Genomic DNA, 20,056 nt, shown 5'->3' on the forward strand with positions numbered 1-20,056 from the left:
TAAAACAAGAACTGAAATAAGAATTTTACGCGTAACAAACAAATAAATTACCTTTTTTCATGGTTGAGATGCGCACTGCTGTTTTTGTTTAACACTTTTTGCAGGAGTTGCCGCTTGGTTTCTTCATCCACAGCTTTCTTCTTCTCGCCTCTTTTTGACTTGCTAATTTTACGTTCATTTGAAACACTTGCCGGAGTTTGGCCAGACTTTCCTACAGGCTTGTTAAAAGTTTCTGAAAGGTAAGCAGCACTTAAGCGTTGGACCAGGACCACAGGAGATCTCATTAAATGAAGATCCTGGTAAAACTTTGGTGGGTTCTGGGCAACACTTTTGGGAATTTGGGTGAGGCTTCCTGGAGGATGCTGGTCAACAGTTTTTGGAACCGGATCCACACACGACGTAACGTGAGCAATACTTGTATTAACGTGTGCATTTGACGTGGTTTAAGAAATATTTGCAGTGGTTTTGACAACACTTGCCCTGGTTTGAGCAAAATATGTCGAAGTTTGGGAAACACTTGCCGAAGTTTCGTCAACCTCTATAGGAATTTGGGTGGGGCGTTGTGGAGGCTGATTACTTTTTGGAGCGTGAGCAACACAGACAGAAGTTTGAATGGGGCGTCCTACAGTTTGTTCAACAGATGACAGAAAGCTCGTGCTTTTTTTCGATTCAATTGCGCCTCCAGACTTCTTTTTTCTCTTTTCTGGCATAAGAGAAGGGATGGCAATTGGGTCTCCAAGTGCAACATCTGTATAAATAAAACATTACAATATGCAATATTTATAAAACAACTTAAAACGCAAGTCGTTACCTGATACACTAACTGGGATAGCATCGATATCTTTACCTTCAATGGTTTGCTGCCAATCATCAAGCATACCTAAATAATTGTAAATATTTTGTTTTTCATGTTTTGAAAACATCGATCTATTCAATTTTAGATTACCCAACACAAACTGAGGGTTTACCTCGCCTTCTCGTAACAAAACTCCTAATGGTTCCTGCATCTGTATTAATTGAGCTACAACAAAGCAAATATGTTAATCGAAATAATATTTTCAACATTACCGAATAATTACCTTGAGCTTCATTTGAAAGAGTTACAACACCATCTGCTCCAACATTGAAAGCAAAATCAAAAATTGTGTTATTCTGGTCACAAACATCTGCTTCAGCGGTAGTAGTCTCCCCATGCTCTGTAGGTAGACTTATTCCATCAGCATTATCATCTACGGGATCACAATCATTATCACTATCAGCATGATTATTTTCAGCATTGTCTCCATTGTCAGACTCAGGAACATCATCTTGAAGAGTAGAAAACTTAGTCGCAGTGCTATGACACTGCTCTACTTCCACAGGTTCATTTGCTTTACGCTTTCCTGAAGTTAAATATATTATGAACAGTTGAAATAGTTAAATGAAAAGTAATCCTATTTACCCTCCATTAATGAAAATATTTTTTCCCAGTACTTTAAGAAGTTTTTTGAGTCTGACTTTTCTATGAGTTGCTTCGTTGTCTCTCCAAAACTCCAACATCCGAGCTCCCAACACTTTCATTTGGGAAATAGGGAAATATCAGAAACTGTGCATTAATATCTCTTGACATCTGATTTGCTTGTATAACAAATAATTAAATTAAGTTTAAAACCCAAACAACTTAACGAAAAACCATACTAGGAAAAGAAGCCTAGACATTCTATGTTTGTTTCTGTTGAAGTTATTTGACTGTTTGTCTTTCCCATATGATCTAAATTTAGGCTTACTGAAGCCTTTTTTTAAGGTTTTTCGATCGTCTTTCTTTTTTATTTTTTCCTTCTCTGGTGAATTCATTACATCATTATTCTCAAGAATAGACGCCATTTTTCATAATCGTCTGTAATTGCATGGCCTACTTAATGGTTAAGGTCTGTAAACTTGTATCCCCTAGTATGAAGGCGAGAGAATCTGTCAAATTCCCTATCCTTTCCCCGGGCAAGAGCCAATCAGAAGATGAAAAAAAGAGGTTACAACTTCGCCATCTGGCGTTCGATACTGCTATCTCGTTAGAATGGCTAGTTCTATCATGTTTTTTACAGATTACTTAAATACTGAATTTACTGAAATAATTAAGTGAAGCATTTAAAAACATCTTCATCATATTCATCTGGTGTATGATGTTGCTATATAGAAATACAATTATGATGAAAATAAGAAAAAAATTAATAAAATTTTTTGTCGTTCCAGCCCTGACAGCTAGTGATAAAAATAGACCATAATACTTACAATTATAAAATAAAATGTGAAGTAGTAGAAAAAACATCTTCTTAATCCTTAGCTGGTGTATAATGTTGTTTCATGGAAATACAAATATGATCTAAACAAGAAAACAAATTGAGAAACATTATTTTTAATCGTTCCAGCCCTAACAGCTAGTGATGTAAATAGACCATATAAAACTTACAGTTATGAAAAAATGAAATGAAGCAGTATAAAACATCTTTGACAGATTGTGCATGACAATCTTTGATAGCAATATATGCAATCTTTCATCTGTATGAGAAAAAAAAAAGGAAAATGTTGACGTTACCATTCTGAACATTATACATTCATGCTATACAGAATATAACTTTTTAAGAAACCAGACAAAATGGAGCAAAATGAAAATAAAAATGGAAAAACCTGATCAAAAGCAAGAAAAATAAACAACTGCAGACGAATTCAGATAAAATGCAAAAAATTAATTTGACAGCTCTATGGGATATTTGAATTCTGGATTTAAAGAACTCAGTTAAGCACAGTTTACTTGAAATCCAAGAATTATTTATGATTTTAAGAGCTTATTTCTGTTAAACTGTTAAGAAATTTTCCAAATAAATTCAAAATAAAAGAGGAAAACAAAGTAAAAGAAAAAATAACTGTATGAAAATACCCGGCTAAAAAAACAAAATGGCTGACCAGGTTTTATTACAGACAGCCGACGTTACGAAATTAACAATCGACTAGTCGATAAGTATTGATCTAGGTAGGAGGAAAAAGTGACGGCGCAATTCGTCCATACTTATAGGCTAGTCTTTTGCGACCAACCTGAGAAATGACGAGGATAGACTGACAGTAGTCTTTGACTATGACGAATATTCCTTTCGTACCCTCAAAACTGAAATCGGACGCTTCTATAATGATCTTCTACTGGATCCTCTCATCACTGAAAGAACGGAAAAAATTGGCTGCCCTATCCCCCCAACCCCCCTAGGTTAGCGTTCAGAATTAGCCCATCCCTCGGTTCCAAAGTTGGACCGACTTACAAGCTCGGCTAGCTCCATCTATTTCTCAACAAAAGAAATAAGCAAAGCATTTTTTTCTATACCCTAACCTATCCTGACCTAACTAACCTAACCCATTTTTCCAATTTTTTCCCCTTTTTCCAAATCAGTAAGGGATATAACTGATTTCACCCGAAAGCAGTTTATAGACAACGGATCATTTTCGTTTTTAAAACCTTACCTAACCGAACCCAACAAAACCATCCAAATTGGGAACTGGGGCATCTAACTTCGGCAACCCTGCATTATTCAATTCTGGGGCTTGGTCTTGAGGACCATGAAACCCGTCAATATCCAATTTGGCCAGGCCAACCCTAGGCTGTTTCATTTTACACTTTTTTTTTAATTTTTGGGGGACGTTTAATATATCTTGCGCCTAGGTAAAAAAATACATTCCGTGAAAAAAAAAATAATAAATAGTTTTAGCACCTGCGCCGACGGAAAAACTGAAAAAACGGAACAAAATTTGCCTTTTTTTACAATATCTTGGGTTCAATCAAATATTTTCAACCCGACGCTTAATATGTGATTGATTATCATGTAAGGAATAGAAGTATCAAATTTCGCTAAAAAATAATCACATTAAAGACTTTCGCCATGAAAATAATTATTAGTGATTGTATTTTACGGCAGTGCAGGAGGTACAGTATCCTGCACAAAAATCCGAACACCGATTTAATTTTTTAAAGCCACCTATTGGCAAGGTAGTGGGTTTTTGTTTGTTTTTCTTTAAGGGGGAGGGTAGACGGGGTGATGGACACGTCAGGGCAGGGTTGGGTAAGTCTAGACATTAAAAAATAGTGCCTTAAGGTATTACGCTTTAAGGCAAGTTACAGGTCGGGACATTTTTGCAACCCCCAGGGTGGTGTTTTTTTTTAAACGACAGTTGGAAATTTAGGGCTTGGACTTAGTAATGTTTCTTACCGAAACAATTTAGCTTATGTTTCAGCTGCCTGTGAACATTTACGTCGTTGTTAATGGCGTATGTGTAGCGTTTCTGATTGTGAAGCTGGAGATTGGTGTTCGATTCCAGATGAGGTGTTAAATAATTGTGGTTACCTTACGAGAAATTCTCGACTATATATGAAACAAATTTTTATCGAGCAATATGTGCTTTTTTTTATTTTATAATTTAAAAAATAATAAACCCCTTCGTTTTGAAATAATTAATATTCCCAGCAAATTCGAATGAAGATTGTTGTAACGATACCAAATATTTTCGCAATTCCGTATCGGGAATCGAACACTGATCTACGGCACCGCAATCAGAGCCTCTACACATATGCCATCGGTATTGACAACATTGTGCACAGGCAGCTATCTAATTTATTTGGGTATAGAATATAACCCAGCCTAAGTCCAACATTTCCAACTGTCGTTTAAAAAAACACACCACCCTGGGGGTTGCAAAAATGTCCCGACCTGTTACTTGCCTTAAAGCGTAATACCTTAAGGCATAAAAAAAATGTCTAAACTTACCCAACCCTGCCCTGTGTGTCCATCACCCCGTCTACCCTCCCTCTTAAAGAAAAACAAACCAAAAAAAAAAACCCTTTACCCCACCAATAGGTGGCTTTTAAAAATTAAATCGGTGTTCGGATTTTTGTGCAGGATACTGTACAACTTTATGCTTTACCTAGACTAGATTTACTATTGACATCAAATCTTTTTCTATATTCTTCTACTACCTGTAAAAGAAACTCCTGCTCCTCCACATTAGTAGTAGCATCCTTGAAATCGGTTATCATTTTGATCGCTCTTTCTGCGCAGTCAGTTACGACCTCGAATGCGCTCATGATTTCCTTTAATTTGCGGTATCCGCTGATTTTTTACCAATAAACTACTGGTACTTGCATCCAGTCAAGCATCTCACCGTCAATGTTGAGAAGATTAAAGAGAAGCCAACTTTTGGCACCAACAAATAAATTTTGTTGATTTGGGTAATCAATCTCATCAGGGTTAATTAATGGGAATATCTTTGGAACGATTGAAAGTTAGCAGTTGTTTGACCATACTTTCCCTCAATGCATTCGGAAGACTTTCATTAAAAAACTAAATACAATTAACTCCTCCGTAAGGTACTATAAGTAATTACAAATAGATTTGATTGCGACATTTCCCACTGTTTCATCTTTTTTCTCATCTTTGAAAGATACCTCAGGTCTACTGCGGGAGCTAACGATGCAAGTCTTGATTGGATAAATGGATGAGTATGGAAAAGTGCAATGAAATTTGCCATTTTATGGACATTGCTGGTTTCTTCTACTGTCATTTCAAAACGTTCCGACATCAGCTGGATTTTAAAAAAATAAATTGCATACGCCATTAATCTTGCGTGATGATGCGCACCTAGTGATGATTATTTCATTATTTTACAAATCCTATTATGTTGTTCTCGTTTAATACTACCTGGTTTTCGTATGCTAAATGGGAATACCGAACCTCCGAGAAAAATAACTGTTAACTGGAGTAACTCGAGGTAATCTGATCGAGGGAATGTATCATTTTCTATTAATTCACTGCCCCATTGAATCACTTCATCGGCAAGTTGTTGCATTTCGCTGTCGCCTTCCGAATAAAAAAGAATCAAGTCCTGATGATAATGCAATGTGTGTTAATTGAAAGTTATAGGGAAGACGAGGTTATTTAATTCCTTCACCTGTATATCTTGGTTCAATTCAGGAAAATCCTTTTGAAACCGCTTGAAGATAGATTCAGACGGGATGTTACGTTTTCCGCATATTGATTCTGCTACGTGTTGTATATGAATTTCAAATACATGATGGCGACAAGCGAACCACAACACCGCATGACCTAAAGTTTTCTCAATGAACGTTGCAGCTTCTTGGAAGCGCCCAATATTACTACTGGTAGTGTCAAACACGAGAGCAACAACTTCTTTTAACACACCCCATTTCTCCAGCAATCTAACTACAGCATCGTGCTGCTGTCTACCAGTTGAATTGGTTATCTTTGGAACTCCAAGCAGTTTAGGACTTTCAAGTTGCGGGAATCCGCTAATCAAAATCGCAATTCTGTCATCAAGTAATCCACTTAGATACCTGAATAAAAAGTAAAACATACGAGCATTGTTAGGCTACATCTGCGCAATTTTTATACATAAAAATTTTATACGAACTTGATTAATTTGGAATCCCAATGTGCTAAGAAATATTTAGGCTTTTCAAATTGTTCAGTTATCCGCGAACAAATTTCACGCCTGTTTGCTCTTCTTTGGCGAGACGCACTTGCCACAGATAGAGTTACTTGTTGAAGATCTCCACCTCCAGCTGTAATAGTTGAAGCGATGATAGCGACGTGATCTCTAACACTTAGATTTCGAGCATCAGCTGCTTGACCGGTTGCTTTCAACAGTGACTTTGCGGGAAGTTCAAGAGTAACGGAATCAGGTCGTGGAGTACGAGATAGATCACTAAATGTGTCTCCTGATGAAGAGGACTCTACAATTTTAGATTCCTCACTCAAAGACGATGATTCATTGGCTCTCTCTACATTGGTTGGAGTCGAAGAATTCTTTCGCTTTCTAGAAGCTCTTTCAATATCTTTTTCGTCTACTCTGTCCATGAATCCCCGTTGTGGAACTTCTCTTTGTGCGAGTAAAAATTTGAAATCAACTGCAGCGTTTGGGTTGTGAGAAGCTTTTAACTTTTGTTTGACATCTTTTGGAGACAAATCCAATAATTCGTTGAGATTCGTTTTAAAGGAAACAATTTTATTTTGGGCGAAATCTTTTTTTCTGTTTTCTACTGGTATCTTTAAAATTGCTTTCCAACTGTGGTGTAAATTTTAATGTCATTCACACAGGTATTAACCGCCTTAATTGGGATACCAGCTCTTTCCCAAACAACTTTAAGTTCTGCAAAGATTTCATGACAAATATCAATATGCTGACCTTTTTTTTCGTCCTGAATACCCTTGAAGCGAGCCAAAACAACGCCTTTTGTAGGCAACTTTGAAACATTAGTTAAACTTTTACGATGACTGTAACCAATGAGGCAATCCTTGTTTCTTAATGAAGATGCTATGATAACCAACTGACGTAAAAAAACAATCTCAGCTTTGACAATACTTTCATATGTTCTATAGCGCTTAGGTGCCATATGTCATATTTTTCATGGCGCAAGTCTTTAATGTGATTATTTTTTAGCGAAATTTGATACTTCTATTCATTACATGATAATCAATCACATATAAAGCGTCGGTTTGAAAATATTTGATTGAACCCAAGATTTTGTAAAAAGAGGCAAATTTTGTTCCGTTTTTTCAGTTTTTTCGTCGGCGCGGTTGCTAAAACTATTTATTTTTTTTTCACGGATTGTATTGTTTTACCTAGGTGCAAGATATATTAAACGTCCCCCGCAAAATTCAAACAAAAGTGTAAAATGAAACAGCCTAGGCTAGGCTACGGCAGAGAAAGCAGGGGATAGAGGAGTCGGGGATAGAATACTTTTACGACGTCATCGACTTATGTCGGAAAGTAGATCCTGGTATGACGGAGGAAGTGAAGGTGGATTATCTTTTTAGGGGATTGAAACCCACCTTATTGGAGAAAATTTGGATTGTTAGTCCAAAAACGTCCACCGAATTTCTAGCAGCCCTAAAGCTACATACTGAGGCCGCGGAATTAGCGATTCGACCGGACTGGGCCGCCTTGGGCGCCGCAAAGGGTGGAACAGCGCCTAGGCAAGACATGAAAGACGAACTTCGAGAACTAGTTCTCGAATTAAAAGCTGAACTCGCTGAGCTGAAGCGAGCGTCCAAATTTTCCGGGTCATCCGGTAAACGAGATGGAGCGAGGTCGCCGCAAAACTCAGTCTCGTTTGCATCGCGGACGGTGGATGGGAAACCCATTTGTCATAGGTGTGGGAAAGGTGGCCATATTGCTCGCTATTATGAGGCGGAAAAAGTGAATGACAAGAAAAAAGAGCAGGTGCGTCACAGGCCGGATGGGGGAAGAGGTGATCCGCAGGAAGGCAGGAGAGAGTCGAAGGGATGACCGGAAACACGATAGAAGAGATGGGTGGCGAGGAGATGAGGGGCGAGAGAAGAGGGACGACGGGCGAGGTAATAGTCGTGAGACCCGAGAAAATGACCAGATGAACGTCGGCATGGTCTCCACGGATGAAGACGAAACCGAAGAATCCGCGGTTCTTCTTATAGACTCTTCGCGCTTAATTACGGAGGTAGTGACCTGTCAGGGGATGAACATCTGAGCTGTGATCGACACCGGTGCGGTGGTGTCAGTAGCGTCTCCTGAGTTACAACGAAAGTTACAGGCGAAATGCTCAGAATGGGACGGGCCGTCGGTAGTGATGGTAAATGGGCAAAAGGCGCCTCCGCTAGGTGCTATTGAGCTAGAAATCGAACACCAGGGAAACCAAGCCAGCGGTCGGGTGATAGTACTCGAGATGAAAGGCATCAAGTTGTTGTTAGGGAATGATTTCCTTCACCAATTTAGAAAGCTACAGATCAACTATGACGCGGAGCGCCCTGAGTTGTTTCTGGGGAGTCTAGCTGGAGGAGTGGTCGAAGAGCTAGAAAGCAGCTCACATCATAGGGTAGTGACCAAACCAGGTAGAATGCTCCCTCCGATGGCAATTGTTCCGGTTGAAATTGAACCTGCTAATTTGGGGGAGGCCACCTGGATGATCGAACCCTCGGAGCATCTATCGCGTGTTAAGGGAGTTACTACCGGGAAGGTGTTGGTGACCGCTGATCCCTTACTAGACCGTGTACTCATCGTAAATCTGGCTAATCGTCAAACGTATTTGCGGGAGGGCACGGTGTTAGGCCAGATGGAAGTCATTGATTCCTCGGTGGTACTCATCGAGGAGGCGGACCAGCTAAGGGGGGCAAGTGGGGAAAGTTCAACAGTCTTGTTAACATCCGAAGGGGTGGCATCCAGCACTGAAGATGCTATCTCCCGCGAAGTATTTAAAAAACAAGTGTCCATAGACCTCCCTGCCGTCGACACTGAGAACTTAATAGACTTACTCGAAGAATTCGGCACCGGTTTTACGTTGAGGGATGGTAAACTAGGGATGTGCCGAAAGGCTGAGCACCGCATTAACACTGGGGCCGCCGCACCAGTGCACCAACAGCCCTACAAAAGTGCGTGGAAAGAAAAAGCGATAGTCCAGGAACAGGTCAATGAAATGGAAAAAAAGGGTGTGATCGAGCCCTCAAACAGCCCCTGGGCCTCGCCAGTAGTTCTGGTGAAGAAAAACGATGGAAGCTGGCGTTTTTGCGTTGATTATCGTCGGCTGAACGCCATCTCAGTGAAGGACGTGTACCCTTTACCGAGAATAGAAGAGACACTATCGCGTATGGGGAATGCCTGCATTTTTAGTACAATCGACCTGGAGAGCGGGTACTGGCAGGTACCCCTTCACAAAGCCGACAAAGAAAAGACTGGGTTCTTTACTCCCGATGGTCTTTACCAGTTCCTGGTGATGCCGTTTGGGTTGGCCTCAGCCCCCGGAACCTTTCAACGGAGGATGGATTTAGTCCTGGCCGAACTTAGGTGGTCGATCTGTCTCGTCTACCTTGACGACATCATTATCTACGCTTCGGGGATTAGAGAACATCTAAGCCGAGTTCGTCAGGTGTTGACGGCCTTACAGAGTGCGGGTTTAAAGATAAAACTAGTCAAATGCCAGTTTGGGGCCAGTGAGATCAAAGCTCTTGGTCACGTAATCGGTGGATTAGGTATCCGCCCTGATCCGGATAAGATTAACGCTGTTGTTAATTTTCCCATCCCATCTTCTTTTAATAAAGCTGGCGAAAAGTTGAAATGCGTACGTAGCTTCGTGGGACTATGTTCGTATTACCGGAGGTTTATCCCTCAGTTCGCCCAGTCCGCGAAGCCACTTACGAACTCGTTTTAAAAAGGAGGTTGTTTTGCGTGGGAAGCTCCCCAGGAAGCAAGTTTTTTTGCATTGAAACAGTCTTTGGCCCGAGCAGCAATTTTAGCCTACCCGGATTTCAGTAGGCCTTTTGAAATTCACCCTGACGCTTGTGACTACGGCCTAGGGGCCGTATTGCTACAACGCGTTGACAATGTGGAGAGGCCATTGGCCTATGCGAGTTGTGTGTTGTCCAAAAGTGAAGGTAACTATTCGATTACGGAAAAGGAGTGTTTAGCCTTGGTATGGGCAGTGAAAAGTTTCGCAGCTACATCTGAGCCATGGAAATTCTAGTAATAACTGACCACGACGCCCTTTGTTGGTTGTTAACAAAAAAGAACTTAGACGGGCGCCTAGCTCGTTGGAGTCTTCAGCTCCAAGAATTCTTACTATGTATCGCGCACCGGAATGGGAGGTTACACTCAGACGCGGACGCTCTCTCTCGTTACCCAACCGACGCACCGCAGGAACTAGACGAGGAATTGCAGTTTATGTTTGCTGCCCTGAGCGTCGACCTGGAAAGCAAAAGTGATTTACAGTGTGCCCAGAAGACCGAGTGGAAGCTGGTATTTGCTGAATTGGAAAGGGGAAAACCTTACCCCCAATATCGTCTTAGGGATGGGTTGCTGTGTCGTGCAAAAGGAATGGAGGATGGCCTCCTCTTACGACTGTGTGTGCCCCACTCCTTCAGAGAAGAGGTGATGCGCGCTTGTCATCACGACATTACTGCTGGACATTTGGGACTCACGCGGACACTACACAAGATACAGGCCCGGTATTTTTGGCCGGGCATGGGAGAGGATATTCGCGATATTTTGCGGAAGTGTCGTGAGTGTCAATCGCGCAAGCCGGTGTACCATCGTCCAGCTGGATTTATGGAAATTCAGCGGAGTGAGCGCCCCTTCGAGAGATTGGGAATGGACATTTTAGGTCCCTTTCCTTTGTCAAAAGGTGGTAATACTAACATTGTTGTTGCCATTGACTATGTCACAAAGTGGGCAGAGACTAAGGCTCTGCCTTCTCCTCTCGTGAATCCTTACCCTTCGTGACATTTGCATACAATACTAGTCGGCAGAAGAGCACGGGGAGAACTCCTTTCTATCTCGTGTATGGCAGAGAGGCCATTCTCCCCGTCGACGGAGCTTTAACTTCAGATCCGAATCTTGTTCCCCCTCGTGGCCAAGACCCTACTGAGTGGGCCTTGGAAAGGCTACAACGGGCACGCCACGAGGTGCAAAGGCTCAGCGTCGCTGTGCACCAAAAGCAAAAGATTCGGTACGACGAAGGGTGACAGGAGGCCCCAACTTACCTGCCGGGCGAAGAAGTATTAATTTACAAACCCGTGCGGAAGGTAGGGAAATCGGAAAAGCTCCTCCATCGCTGGTTTGGGCCGTATACCATTGTACGCCAAACCAACCCCAGCAATTATGAGCTTCGACGAGGGCGGTCTCCAAAATCGGAAACCGTGCATGTGGAGCGGATAAAGCCGTTCGTTGACTGTGTGAGCTCAAGGCCCCCAGCGCCAGTCCCTACGACTACTGGCGGCCAGCCAGAGGAGTCATCCGGAGATCCCTCACCGCAGACTCACGCTGATAACCGGGAATAGGAGCCACCGCCGGAGGCCGAGGTGACTACCCCACGCCCAGCTGTGCCGCTTGTCGAAGAGGGGGATGGAGGGCCTCGGCGTTCAGCTAGGATCCGAGCGGCAAGAAAAACATTCTGGCCTTCGCTCTATTCACGTTCGTAACAGTGATTGGTGAGTGGGACCTCACGTCAGCCAAGGAAGTGGTGGCTTATCAAGGGGTGATTTTTAAATCAGAGGGTGAAGTGGCTTTCTCTGACTCCGAATGGGTGGTGGCCACCGACCTTACGTTCGACCACCTGAAAACCATGATGACGACCTTACGCGAGTGGCTCGAGGTAAAAGTTGATACTATGGCTAATCGTTATGATGGCCCTAGAGACAAATTCAAGCTAACGCTACAACAGCATGTGAAGGGGAGAGCCCTAATCGAGTTAGGGAAGCTGCGACGTTGTAACCAACGTTTCAGTGACCTAAAAGCAGCCGTCAACCTGCCATCAGCGAGACGGAAGCGAGGATTAGTCGACGGAGGTGGCAAAGTCCTCAGTTGGCTCTTCGGGGTGTCCACCCAGGAGGACCTCGAACATGTACATGGTCGCCTTGACAAATTGTCCACGGAAACTACTTCCATAGTGCACGCCTTGGAGGTCCACGCATCTCTCATCAATGAGACATTGTGGGAATCGAAAGCAGTGGCTGAAGCTGTGGGTGAGCTACAGACTGCTTTCGCGTAGATCGAGAGAGAAACCTGGAAGCTAGACCAAAAAATTGAAGGAGTCGCACGAGAAATGGAGACACACTGGATAGCAATTACGAGGGTGGAGGATGCTTTTCGGCAGGTAGAACCCGCCCTCGCCTGGCTTGATGAGGCCCTGAACAATTTTTCGGTTGGTATCGCTACTATGTCCATGGGGCGGCTTCCTGTTACTCTTTTTCCTCCATTGCAAGTGCAAGCAGTGCTGAAGGAAATCAAGGCGGTTCTACCTCCAGGCTGGTCGCTTAGCCCCTTCATCCAGAACGGAGATATCTGGAAGGTTTACAAGGAAGCGAAGGTGGTAGTAGCGACCGTAAGTGGTTACCTACGCATTTTTATACACTTACCCGTGTTCGAGTTTCCATTTATATTTATACTGTACGAAGTTTAGCTTGCCACATCCCATCGGTAACGCCACGCTAGGTGCTCAGTTCGAGCCCCTTCCTCCGTTTCTCGCCGTGGCCAGTGATAGCCAAGCTTTTGTGGAACTGACGGTGTCAGACTCTTCCCGCTGTGTGACTTCCACTACGTCCATCTGCCCAATCAGCCGAGCGGTCAATAGAAAACACCGAGGGCCGAGTTGTGCCATGGCCCTGTTTCTCAAAGACGAGGTGCGGAGCCGCGCTCAATGCAAAACTAGGCTGTCACCCTGGAGAGGCCAGCGAACTGTTTATCTAGGTCACCGAAGGTGGGGGTACTCCACAACACAAGAGGCAACGATCACGTTCACCTGTCCACACGAGCGCGGGAGAACGAATACTGTTGTTAAAAAGAAGGCGTTTGATATTTTCGAAGTGCCTATGTCGTGTTCGGCACACACAGACGATTGGATTTTTCAAGCTAGCTTTAGGAAAGGCATCAAGCATCCGCTCCGCAACAACACCCTACCCTCTGTGACTCAGTGGGAAAATCTGGTTCAACTTCTGCCCGAGCCGGCTGAAGACGAAACTCCATCTTCTTTGGAGAAAAAGGTTGCGACTGCCAACAAGCCCTTACTGTCGCGTCGCGCTAAATTTCAGGGTCGCATATAACTCATGGGTGAACATTTACGCATCATCGAAGAAGAGGAAAAAGCAAGGGCGGCTATGGAGGTCGACGGCACCGTCGGGCTCCGTTATCCCTATGAACTAGTTATTGCGATAGTCGGCTTATTGCTTGGCTTCGCAGCATCGTTAGTTTTCAGCTGGCGCCGATATCACTGGTTTGTTGTCAGCGTTACCCAACGCATAGTCGAACTGGAAGGTCGACTAGCGGTCCACGAAGCTGATGTGGAGGGGCGAATGTAATTCGACCCAGCCCCCCCCCCCGAAACTACTTGCCTATCCTTCTTTCATTTTTTTTTCTTCCCTTATAGGTAGCTGTGTTCGGTAGAGTGTGTGTCTTTAATAATCTTTTGATTTTGTTTCCCTCTGTTTGTAGTTTCCCTTGGCGGAAGTTAGTGTGTTAAACTGTTACATTCCTGTTATGTTATTTGGTTTTATGTTATGTTAGTTTCGTCTAGTTTATGCCCGGAGACAAAAAATGTGCGATCGGGACGAGTCGCCGGCTGAGGGGGGGGGGGATGTAGCGAACGGTTTCTTGTTATGCCCAAGAAATACGAGGGGAGTGTGAGAGAGAGCTTCAACGTCCGTTCTCAACCTCCGATATAGATGTAACGGAGAGACTCGCCATCCGTCGGAAATGGTCATCTTCCAGCTTCCAATCGCTTTAGCGTTGAATGTATGGAAGATGCGAACCATTAAAAACCCGAGCAGAGACTAGAGCGGGGGTCGGTAGTCAGTCAGTAGTTGTGGTAGGCAGTCGTGTGACAGTCGTGTGTTAGTCGTGAGTTAGACGGGCGATAATCGGCCCATTTCTCTTCCTAAAGTGCAATTAGTTTCCCTTTTGGTGTTATCCTTTAACCGCGTGTCTTGTGTACTTGCCAGTGTTGGACAGAAACCCTTAATACATAGTGTTTCCCCGTGATCACTCGTTACAATATTGCCATAACAGAACTTCCAAGAGTAGAACGTGAAGACGACTTTAAAGGACTACGGAAACTACATGACAAGGCAATGGGCCATGCTTTGAAACTCGGCAGTTTGACAAGAAAACTGCCAATTGAATTAAAATCCCGATGGTATGGCGAAACAAGGCAGTTCCACAAGACATTAACAGATTTCTTTACCTTCATCGACTCAATCGCTGGAGATTGGGAGTATACTTACTCAACCGAGAAGCAAGAAAAGAAGAAAACAAACCAGAAACAAGCGAAAAGACGCAAAGAGTAACATTTCCCACCACACCTACGGCAGCTGAACTAGCAGTCACAGGCACTGCTACAGAATACCCTAAAGACAGAAAACAGAATACTGCGGTCAAAAGAAGATGTTCATTCTGCAATGATAAACATTCCCCGGCAAAATGTGATATCACCCTAGAGAAGAAACTTGAGCTAATCAAGAAGGAAAAAAGGTGTTGGAAATGCCTGGGGCAAAATCATCAGGTGAGAGAGTGTTGGAGTACAAGCAAGTGCTACAAGTGCGGACAGGGTCACCACACGTCTATCTGCAACAAGGTAGTTAAGCCGAAATTGGTGACAACAACTGTGGCAGCGTCTCCAATGTTAAAAGTAGCAGATGTCGCTCCTCTCTCAATCGATGCACGCCTATTTGGTGGCGTATACGTCCAAACAGCAACGGTGGTGGTGGAGGGCCCAAGTGGGTGGCATAAAGCTATCGCCTATATCGATCAAGGATCGAATGCAACTCTTATTAGGAGTGAATTAGCACAGAATTTATGGTTACAAAAAATCGGGAAAATCAATCTGAAGCTGCAAGCAGTGGGACACATCCACCCAGAAAAGAAAAGAAGCGTAAGAAGGCTACGACTTCGCGGAACTATCCCACAGGCGGAAGATATTGAACTGGAAGCAATAGAGAAACCTGAAATCGGGAAAATTGCTGGGTCAAGGAAAACAGAATTCGTCAGCAAATTTTGGAGTCAAGGATACCAACTAGCCAACGACAGATTACTAAGAGGAAAAGCAGAACCCTGCCAAATAGACGTCTTGATCGGGGCGAATCAAGTTTGGAAGGTTCTCGGCTCAAAACAGATCGTGTCTAATACAGGTATTCGAGCGATAGGAAGTAAATTGGGATGGCTACTACTACGGGGCCCTTGAACAAGTGGGCCCCACGAGGCGAACAGCCGACGAACAGCTTGGTGGTAGCCGGGCCGATCACCCCAGCCACAGTTGCGCAACTACAGTGCAACTCGCTCTCGTGAGCTTGAGCATGGTTATTCAATTGATTCCTTCCTCCTCACCGAGACTTAAGAAGCCCAAGCAGATATAAAGGTGCAGGTTAGCGACAAAAAATTAAGAGCGAACAAGATTCTAAATGAAACGACAAAATTCGTAGGTGATCGATACGAGTCAGGACTTCTCTGGAAAAACGAAGAACCAAATCTTCCCGATAACAGCCAATCTGCATTATCGTGCTTCTTCAAGCTAGAAGACTCATCGCCGATGAAAAACTTGGAAAAAGGTACTCCGCTGCAATCAACGAGTATATCAGCCTGGGTACGCTAGAAAATTCTTAGCCGAGTAGGTCAATTTGCGATCAGCGGGTCGAATCTGGTTTCTACCTCACCATCCTGTGATAAATCCGAAGAAACCTGAAAAATGCCACCCGGTCTTTGATGCCTCCGCGTACTACGAGGGAATGTTCGTAAACTCTGGCCTGCTAAAAAGACCCAAATTACTGACCAATTTAATTGGTGTGTTGCTTCGTTTCCTACAACATCCGATAGCGCTGAGCGCGGATATTGTTAAAATGTTCCACCAGTTAAAAATGCGGACACAAGACAAGAGAAGGGCACTTCCCTTCTTCTATCGCGACCCGGAAATTCATGAGCCACCCTCCGTTTACCAAATGAACGTGCAACCCTTAGGCACAGTTTGCTCTCCCCCAAAGGCCCAAAGGTTCTGGTATCATCCATCGATTTAGCCCTACACGGAATGCCCATAAGAACGACGGCGTAAATGTGCTATTTGTCATGGCCAAGGCAAGAGTAGCACCCATCAAATACGTTTTGATACCCAGACTTGAGCTATGTGCCGCATTACTCACCGCCCGTCTAGCGTCAGTCATCAAGTCAGAACTCCGACTTAAAATCGACAAAACCACATTCTGGTCAGATTCCACAACGGTTTTGAGATAGATCAACTCTCCACACTATCGGTTTCATATCTACGTAGGAAACCGAATAGGCGAAATTTTGTAGCTGTCCGAAAGTAGTCAATGGCATTGTGCCTACAACTCAAAACCCAGCAGAAGACGTTAGCCTCTGCGCCACAGCCACAGAATTTTCCATCGAGAATCGTTTCTTTACTGGAGCATTTTTCCTCTATCAATCAGCCCAAAACTGGCCTGCCTTTCCCGATGATCCAGAATATTACAGTAAGTTAAATGAGGGAAAGCCACTGGATCCTGGTTCAAGCCTAATCATGTTAACGCCATTCATCCGTCCATCATGGAGTTTTACGGGTTGGAGGACGTATAGAAAATGCCAGCTCCACCGGAAGCTCGCCATCCGATCATACTTCCAGCCGATGAAAAAATTACAAAATTGCTAATTTTATTAATAAATAATTAGACTATAAATATTTTATTTTATAGTCTCCACCTTGAGTTCGCACACTCCACTACAGAGAGAACCTTTCACGAATTACGTAAATTCTACTGGGTTCATCGTGGACAAAATGTCTCTGCTTGATGGAGGTTTGGGATATGGAGGATACGTCTGCTTACGAACGCAGAGCCGGCTATGTTACGAATCCTACAAATCCGAAATAGCTAGCAGAGGCTTCCTCGCGATCGGCATTATACCACAGGCGAGAACGATGGCAGGGGAACAGACAATGCAACGACAAGGGAAGAACACATTTTTGCGACAGTAGATAGAGAGATAAGAAATCACCAGTTACAATCTCATCGCCCGTTTTTCCTTGTACACGTTTTTAACTGTAAAGGCCCGAGTCCAAGTCATCAGCGAGCGCTAAGTGCAAGGGCCTCTAATTTTTTAATTCTCTTTCTATGGTTTTCAATTTTGCGTCCAGCAACGTAGCTTTGTGTTCACGTCCTCCTCTGAAGTCTACTCTCTAATTGTCCACAACCACAACGTGATGTCACAGTCTCACAGACAGTGAGGTTGGGGGTTTTGTCCGATGGACATGTAGTTCTTTAATCTTCGGTAGCATGTGTCATCTTTTCTTATTCATTGTGGTAAATTGAGACAGGTTAGAACATATTTTTTTAAAATTTATGTCGTTTCGTCGAATGTCGTAAGTTTTAAATCTTACCATGTTTTTGCTTTATTTTTTTTATTCCCTAAACTATATCGAAAGATGTGCAAGTCGCATGTGGTTTTGCTTTAACTAGAATGTACGTGGCTTCTAAAGATTAACGGTCCTGGTTTTACGTTACGTGACAAGAAATCGTCAATAAATGGGTAGGGAATTGAGAAGATTCATAGAGTTGAAAATTTACCCGAGTTAAAATGGTCGGCCCGAATTCCCGACGACTGGGCCTTAAACAAGAAACCCTGGCGATCAGGGGTTGTATCAAAAACTTTTAGTTAAACTGACTCTGTCCAAAATTTAATTTTAAGAATTTTGAGCCTAGCCAGCGATTTTTTGGTGCAAAACCCATTTCTTAAAGAAAGTTTTTGCTTGTTCTCGAGGTGTTATTTTTGTATAGGTTGGGCTCGTACGGCAACAAGATCCCGTAAGAGTTGGTTTTCCGAGCACAGGGTCGCAAATTAAAATAAAAAAATTATTGATTTTATTTGGGTTCAGGTCCGGGCTGGCTGAAAAAAGCGAAGGATAAAACAGAGCCGTGCTAGTTGTGTGTATCCATATATGATGGGTAATCTCAAGGCCCCCAGTAACCCAAATAGGGTGCCGGTTAAATGGGCTAAAAGAAGAAAGAAAAGAAAAGTCCGTCTTAACCCAGGGTGCATCCGATCAAGTCTTTTGATTTTGGTAGAGCCACAAGGGGCCTGCACAGGCTTACGCGTCTACCACAACGGTGGTCTGTCTAGTCTACACATTTGTGTTTTTTAAAAGTAATTCTTTTATTTATATATCTCTACGATAATAATTATCATAAATGGCCGAAAGAGGTAACGAAGACCTAGCTAATTTGGATGCCGCCAGTATTCATAGTGATGCATCGACCGAAATACTTTATTTGCCGGAAAATTCGGGGGTTCCAGTAGTGGATTTGGTTACTCCATCAATCTCTCCTGAAAGCAGTGTATTATTCGTATCACCAGCAAGTAGTATTTATTCTGATTCAATTGATTCGGATGACGATTCAAATTTTCAATTGTCATGTGCATCGCCATTATATGTTTCGGTGGAAGATTATGCTGCGTATCAGTGATTATATTCACCTTCCACGTCAGAGTATTCATTATCATCGTTGTATTCGGAAACGTCAGAGTTAACATCAGAAAGTGTATCTGTGTCGGAGTATGCCGATTCAAATTGTTCGGGTAGTCCATTGCATAGTGATGGATGAAGAAATGTTATTGATGTTTATTTATTGGAATAAACAAGACATTTTGTCAGTTTTTGTTGTCTCCCGCCAGTACCGGTTAGTCCGGTTGTTTATTTGTGTGAGGAGATCATTTCTTCTCTAAAGTAATTGTAATAATCTATTTCTGAAGCGGATTATGAAGTATTAGGTTGTTCTGACCTTCCATTATATGTATTTCCGTTTTTAAAGCCTAATTGCAAAAAACTCCTAGTTTTAGGTGCAGTTTACCCGCTGTTGATGGCACTAGACTTCACTCATCTTCCATCTGTCATCCTGATCACACGCATATTTCATCGTTCCCAAATTATAATTTCTGGTCTTCTTTTAAAACATTGCTTCAATTATGGATACGTCAACGTCCGATGAGGACATGCCTCATTTGATTTATGAGGGGCGGATCTTAATAGAGTCACGAGATACGTTCAGCTTGCCCATCTGGGTCGACCGTATGGATTTAAATTGTTATTCGCAGGGAGCCAGGGGGACCCCAAGGGGTTCCCTAACCTGCCGTAGTTTTAACGCCCTTCGGGGCGCCAATTGTTGCCGTTTGGAAGGTGAGTGTGATGTGGCCCCCGGAGGGAACCACAATCATCGTGATCCAGTTGCTGCTGAGGTGTGGTACTTGAAGGTACGGTACGTAGCTCGTGTTTTTTGTGTTGAAGGTCGCTCGGTGATTGGTCTTACGGCCTATCTCGGCAAACTGATTGGTTTATAAAATTTGCTATGGACACCACGGGAGGTAATGTTAAGCATGAAGGATATGGTGGCTACCTGTGCACGCACGGGCCGGAGTTGGCCGCATACTATCTTATGGGCTGACCGTGAGTCGCCAGAGCGTGCTCTTCATTATGAGCGACTCCGGGCTGCCCAAGGCAGGAGAGATGCCTGCATAGCTTTGCGAAATCAAC

The 20,056-nt window shown here is 43.3% G+C and overlaps 1 protein-coding gene and 1 pseudogene across 1 annotated transcript; both read right to left on the reverse strand.

The window, feature by feature from the left end:
• Positions 1–398: 398 nt before the first annotated feature.
• On the reverse strand, positions 399–1,122 carry LOC123470087. The gene is made up of 3 exons (XM_045169755.1): positions 947–1,122; positions 812–880; positions 399–748 (listed from the first exon to the last, which is right to left on the reverse strand). The coding sequence occupies exons 1-3, from the start codon at positions 1,005–1,007 to the stop codon at positions 444–446; spliced, it is 435 nt and encodes a 144-aa protein (XP_045025690.1). The 5' UTR covers positions 1,008–1,122; the 3' UTR covers positions 399–443.
• A 3,805-nt stretch (positions 1,123–4,927) lies between these two features.
• On the reverse strand, positions 4,928–7,423 carry LOC116917867 (annotated as a pseudogene).
• Positions 7,424–20,056: the final 12,633 nt, after the last annotated feature.

Source organism: Daphnia magna, linkage group LG2 (genome assembly GCF_020631705.1).
Source record: "Daphnia magna isolate NIES linkage group LG2, ASM2063170v1.1, whole genome shotgun sequence".
In the NCBI taxonomy this organism is placed as follows: domain Eukaryota; kingdom Metazoa; phylum Arthropoda; class Branchiopoda; order Diplostraca; family Daphniidae; genus Daphnia; species Daphnia magna.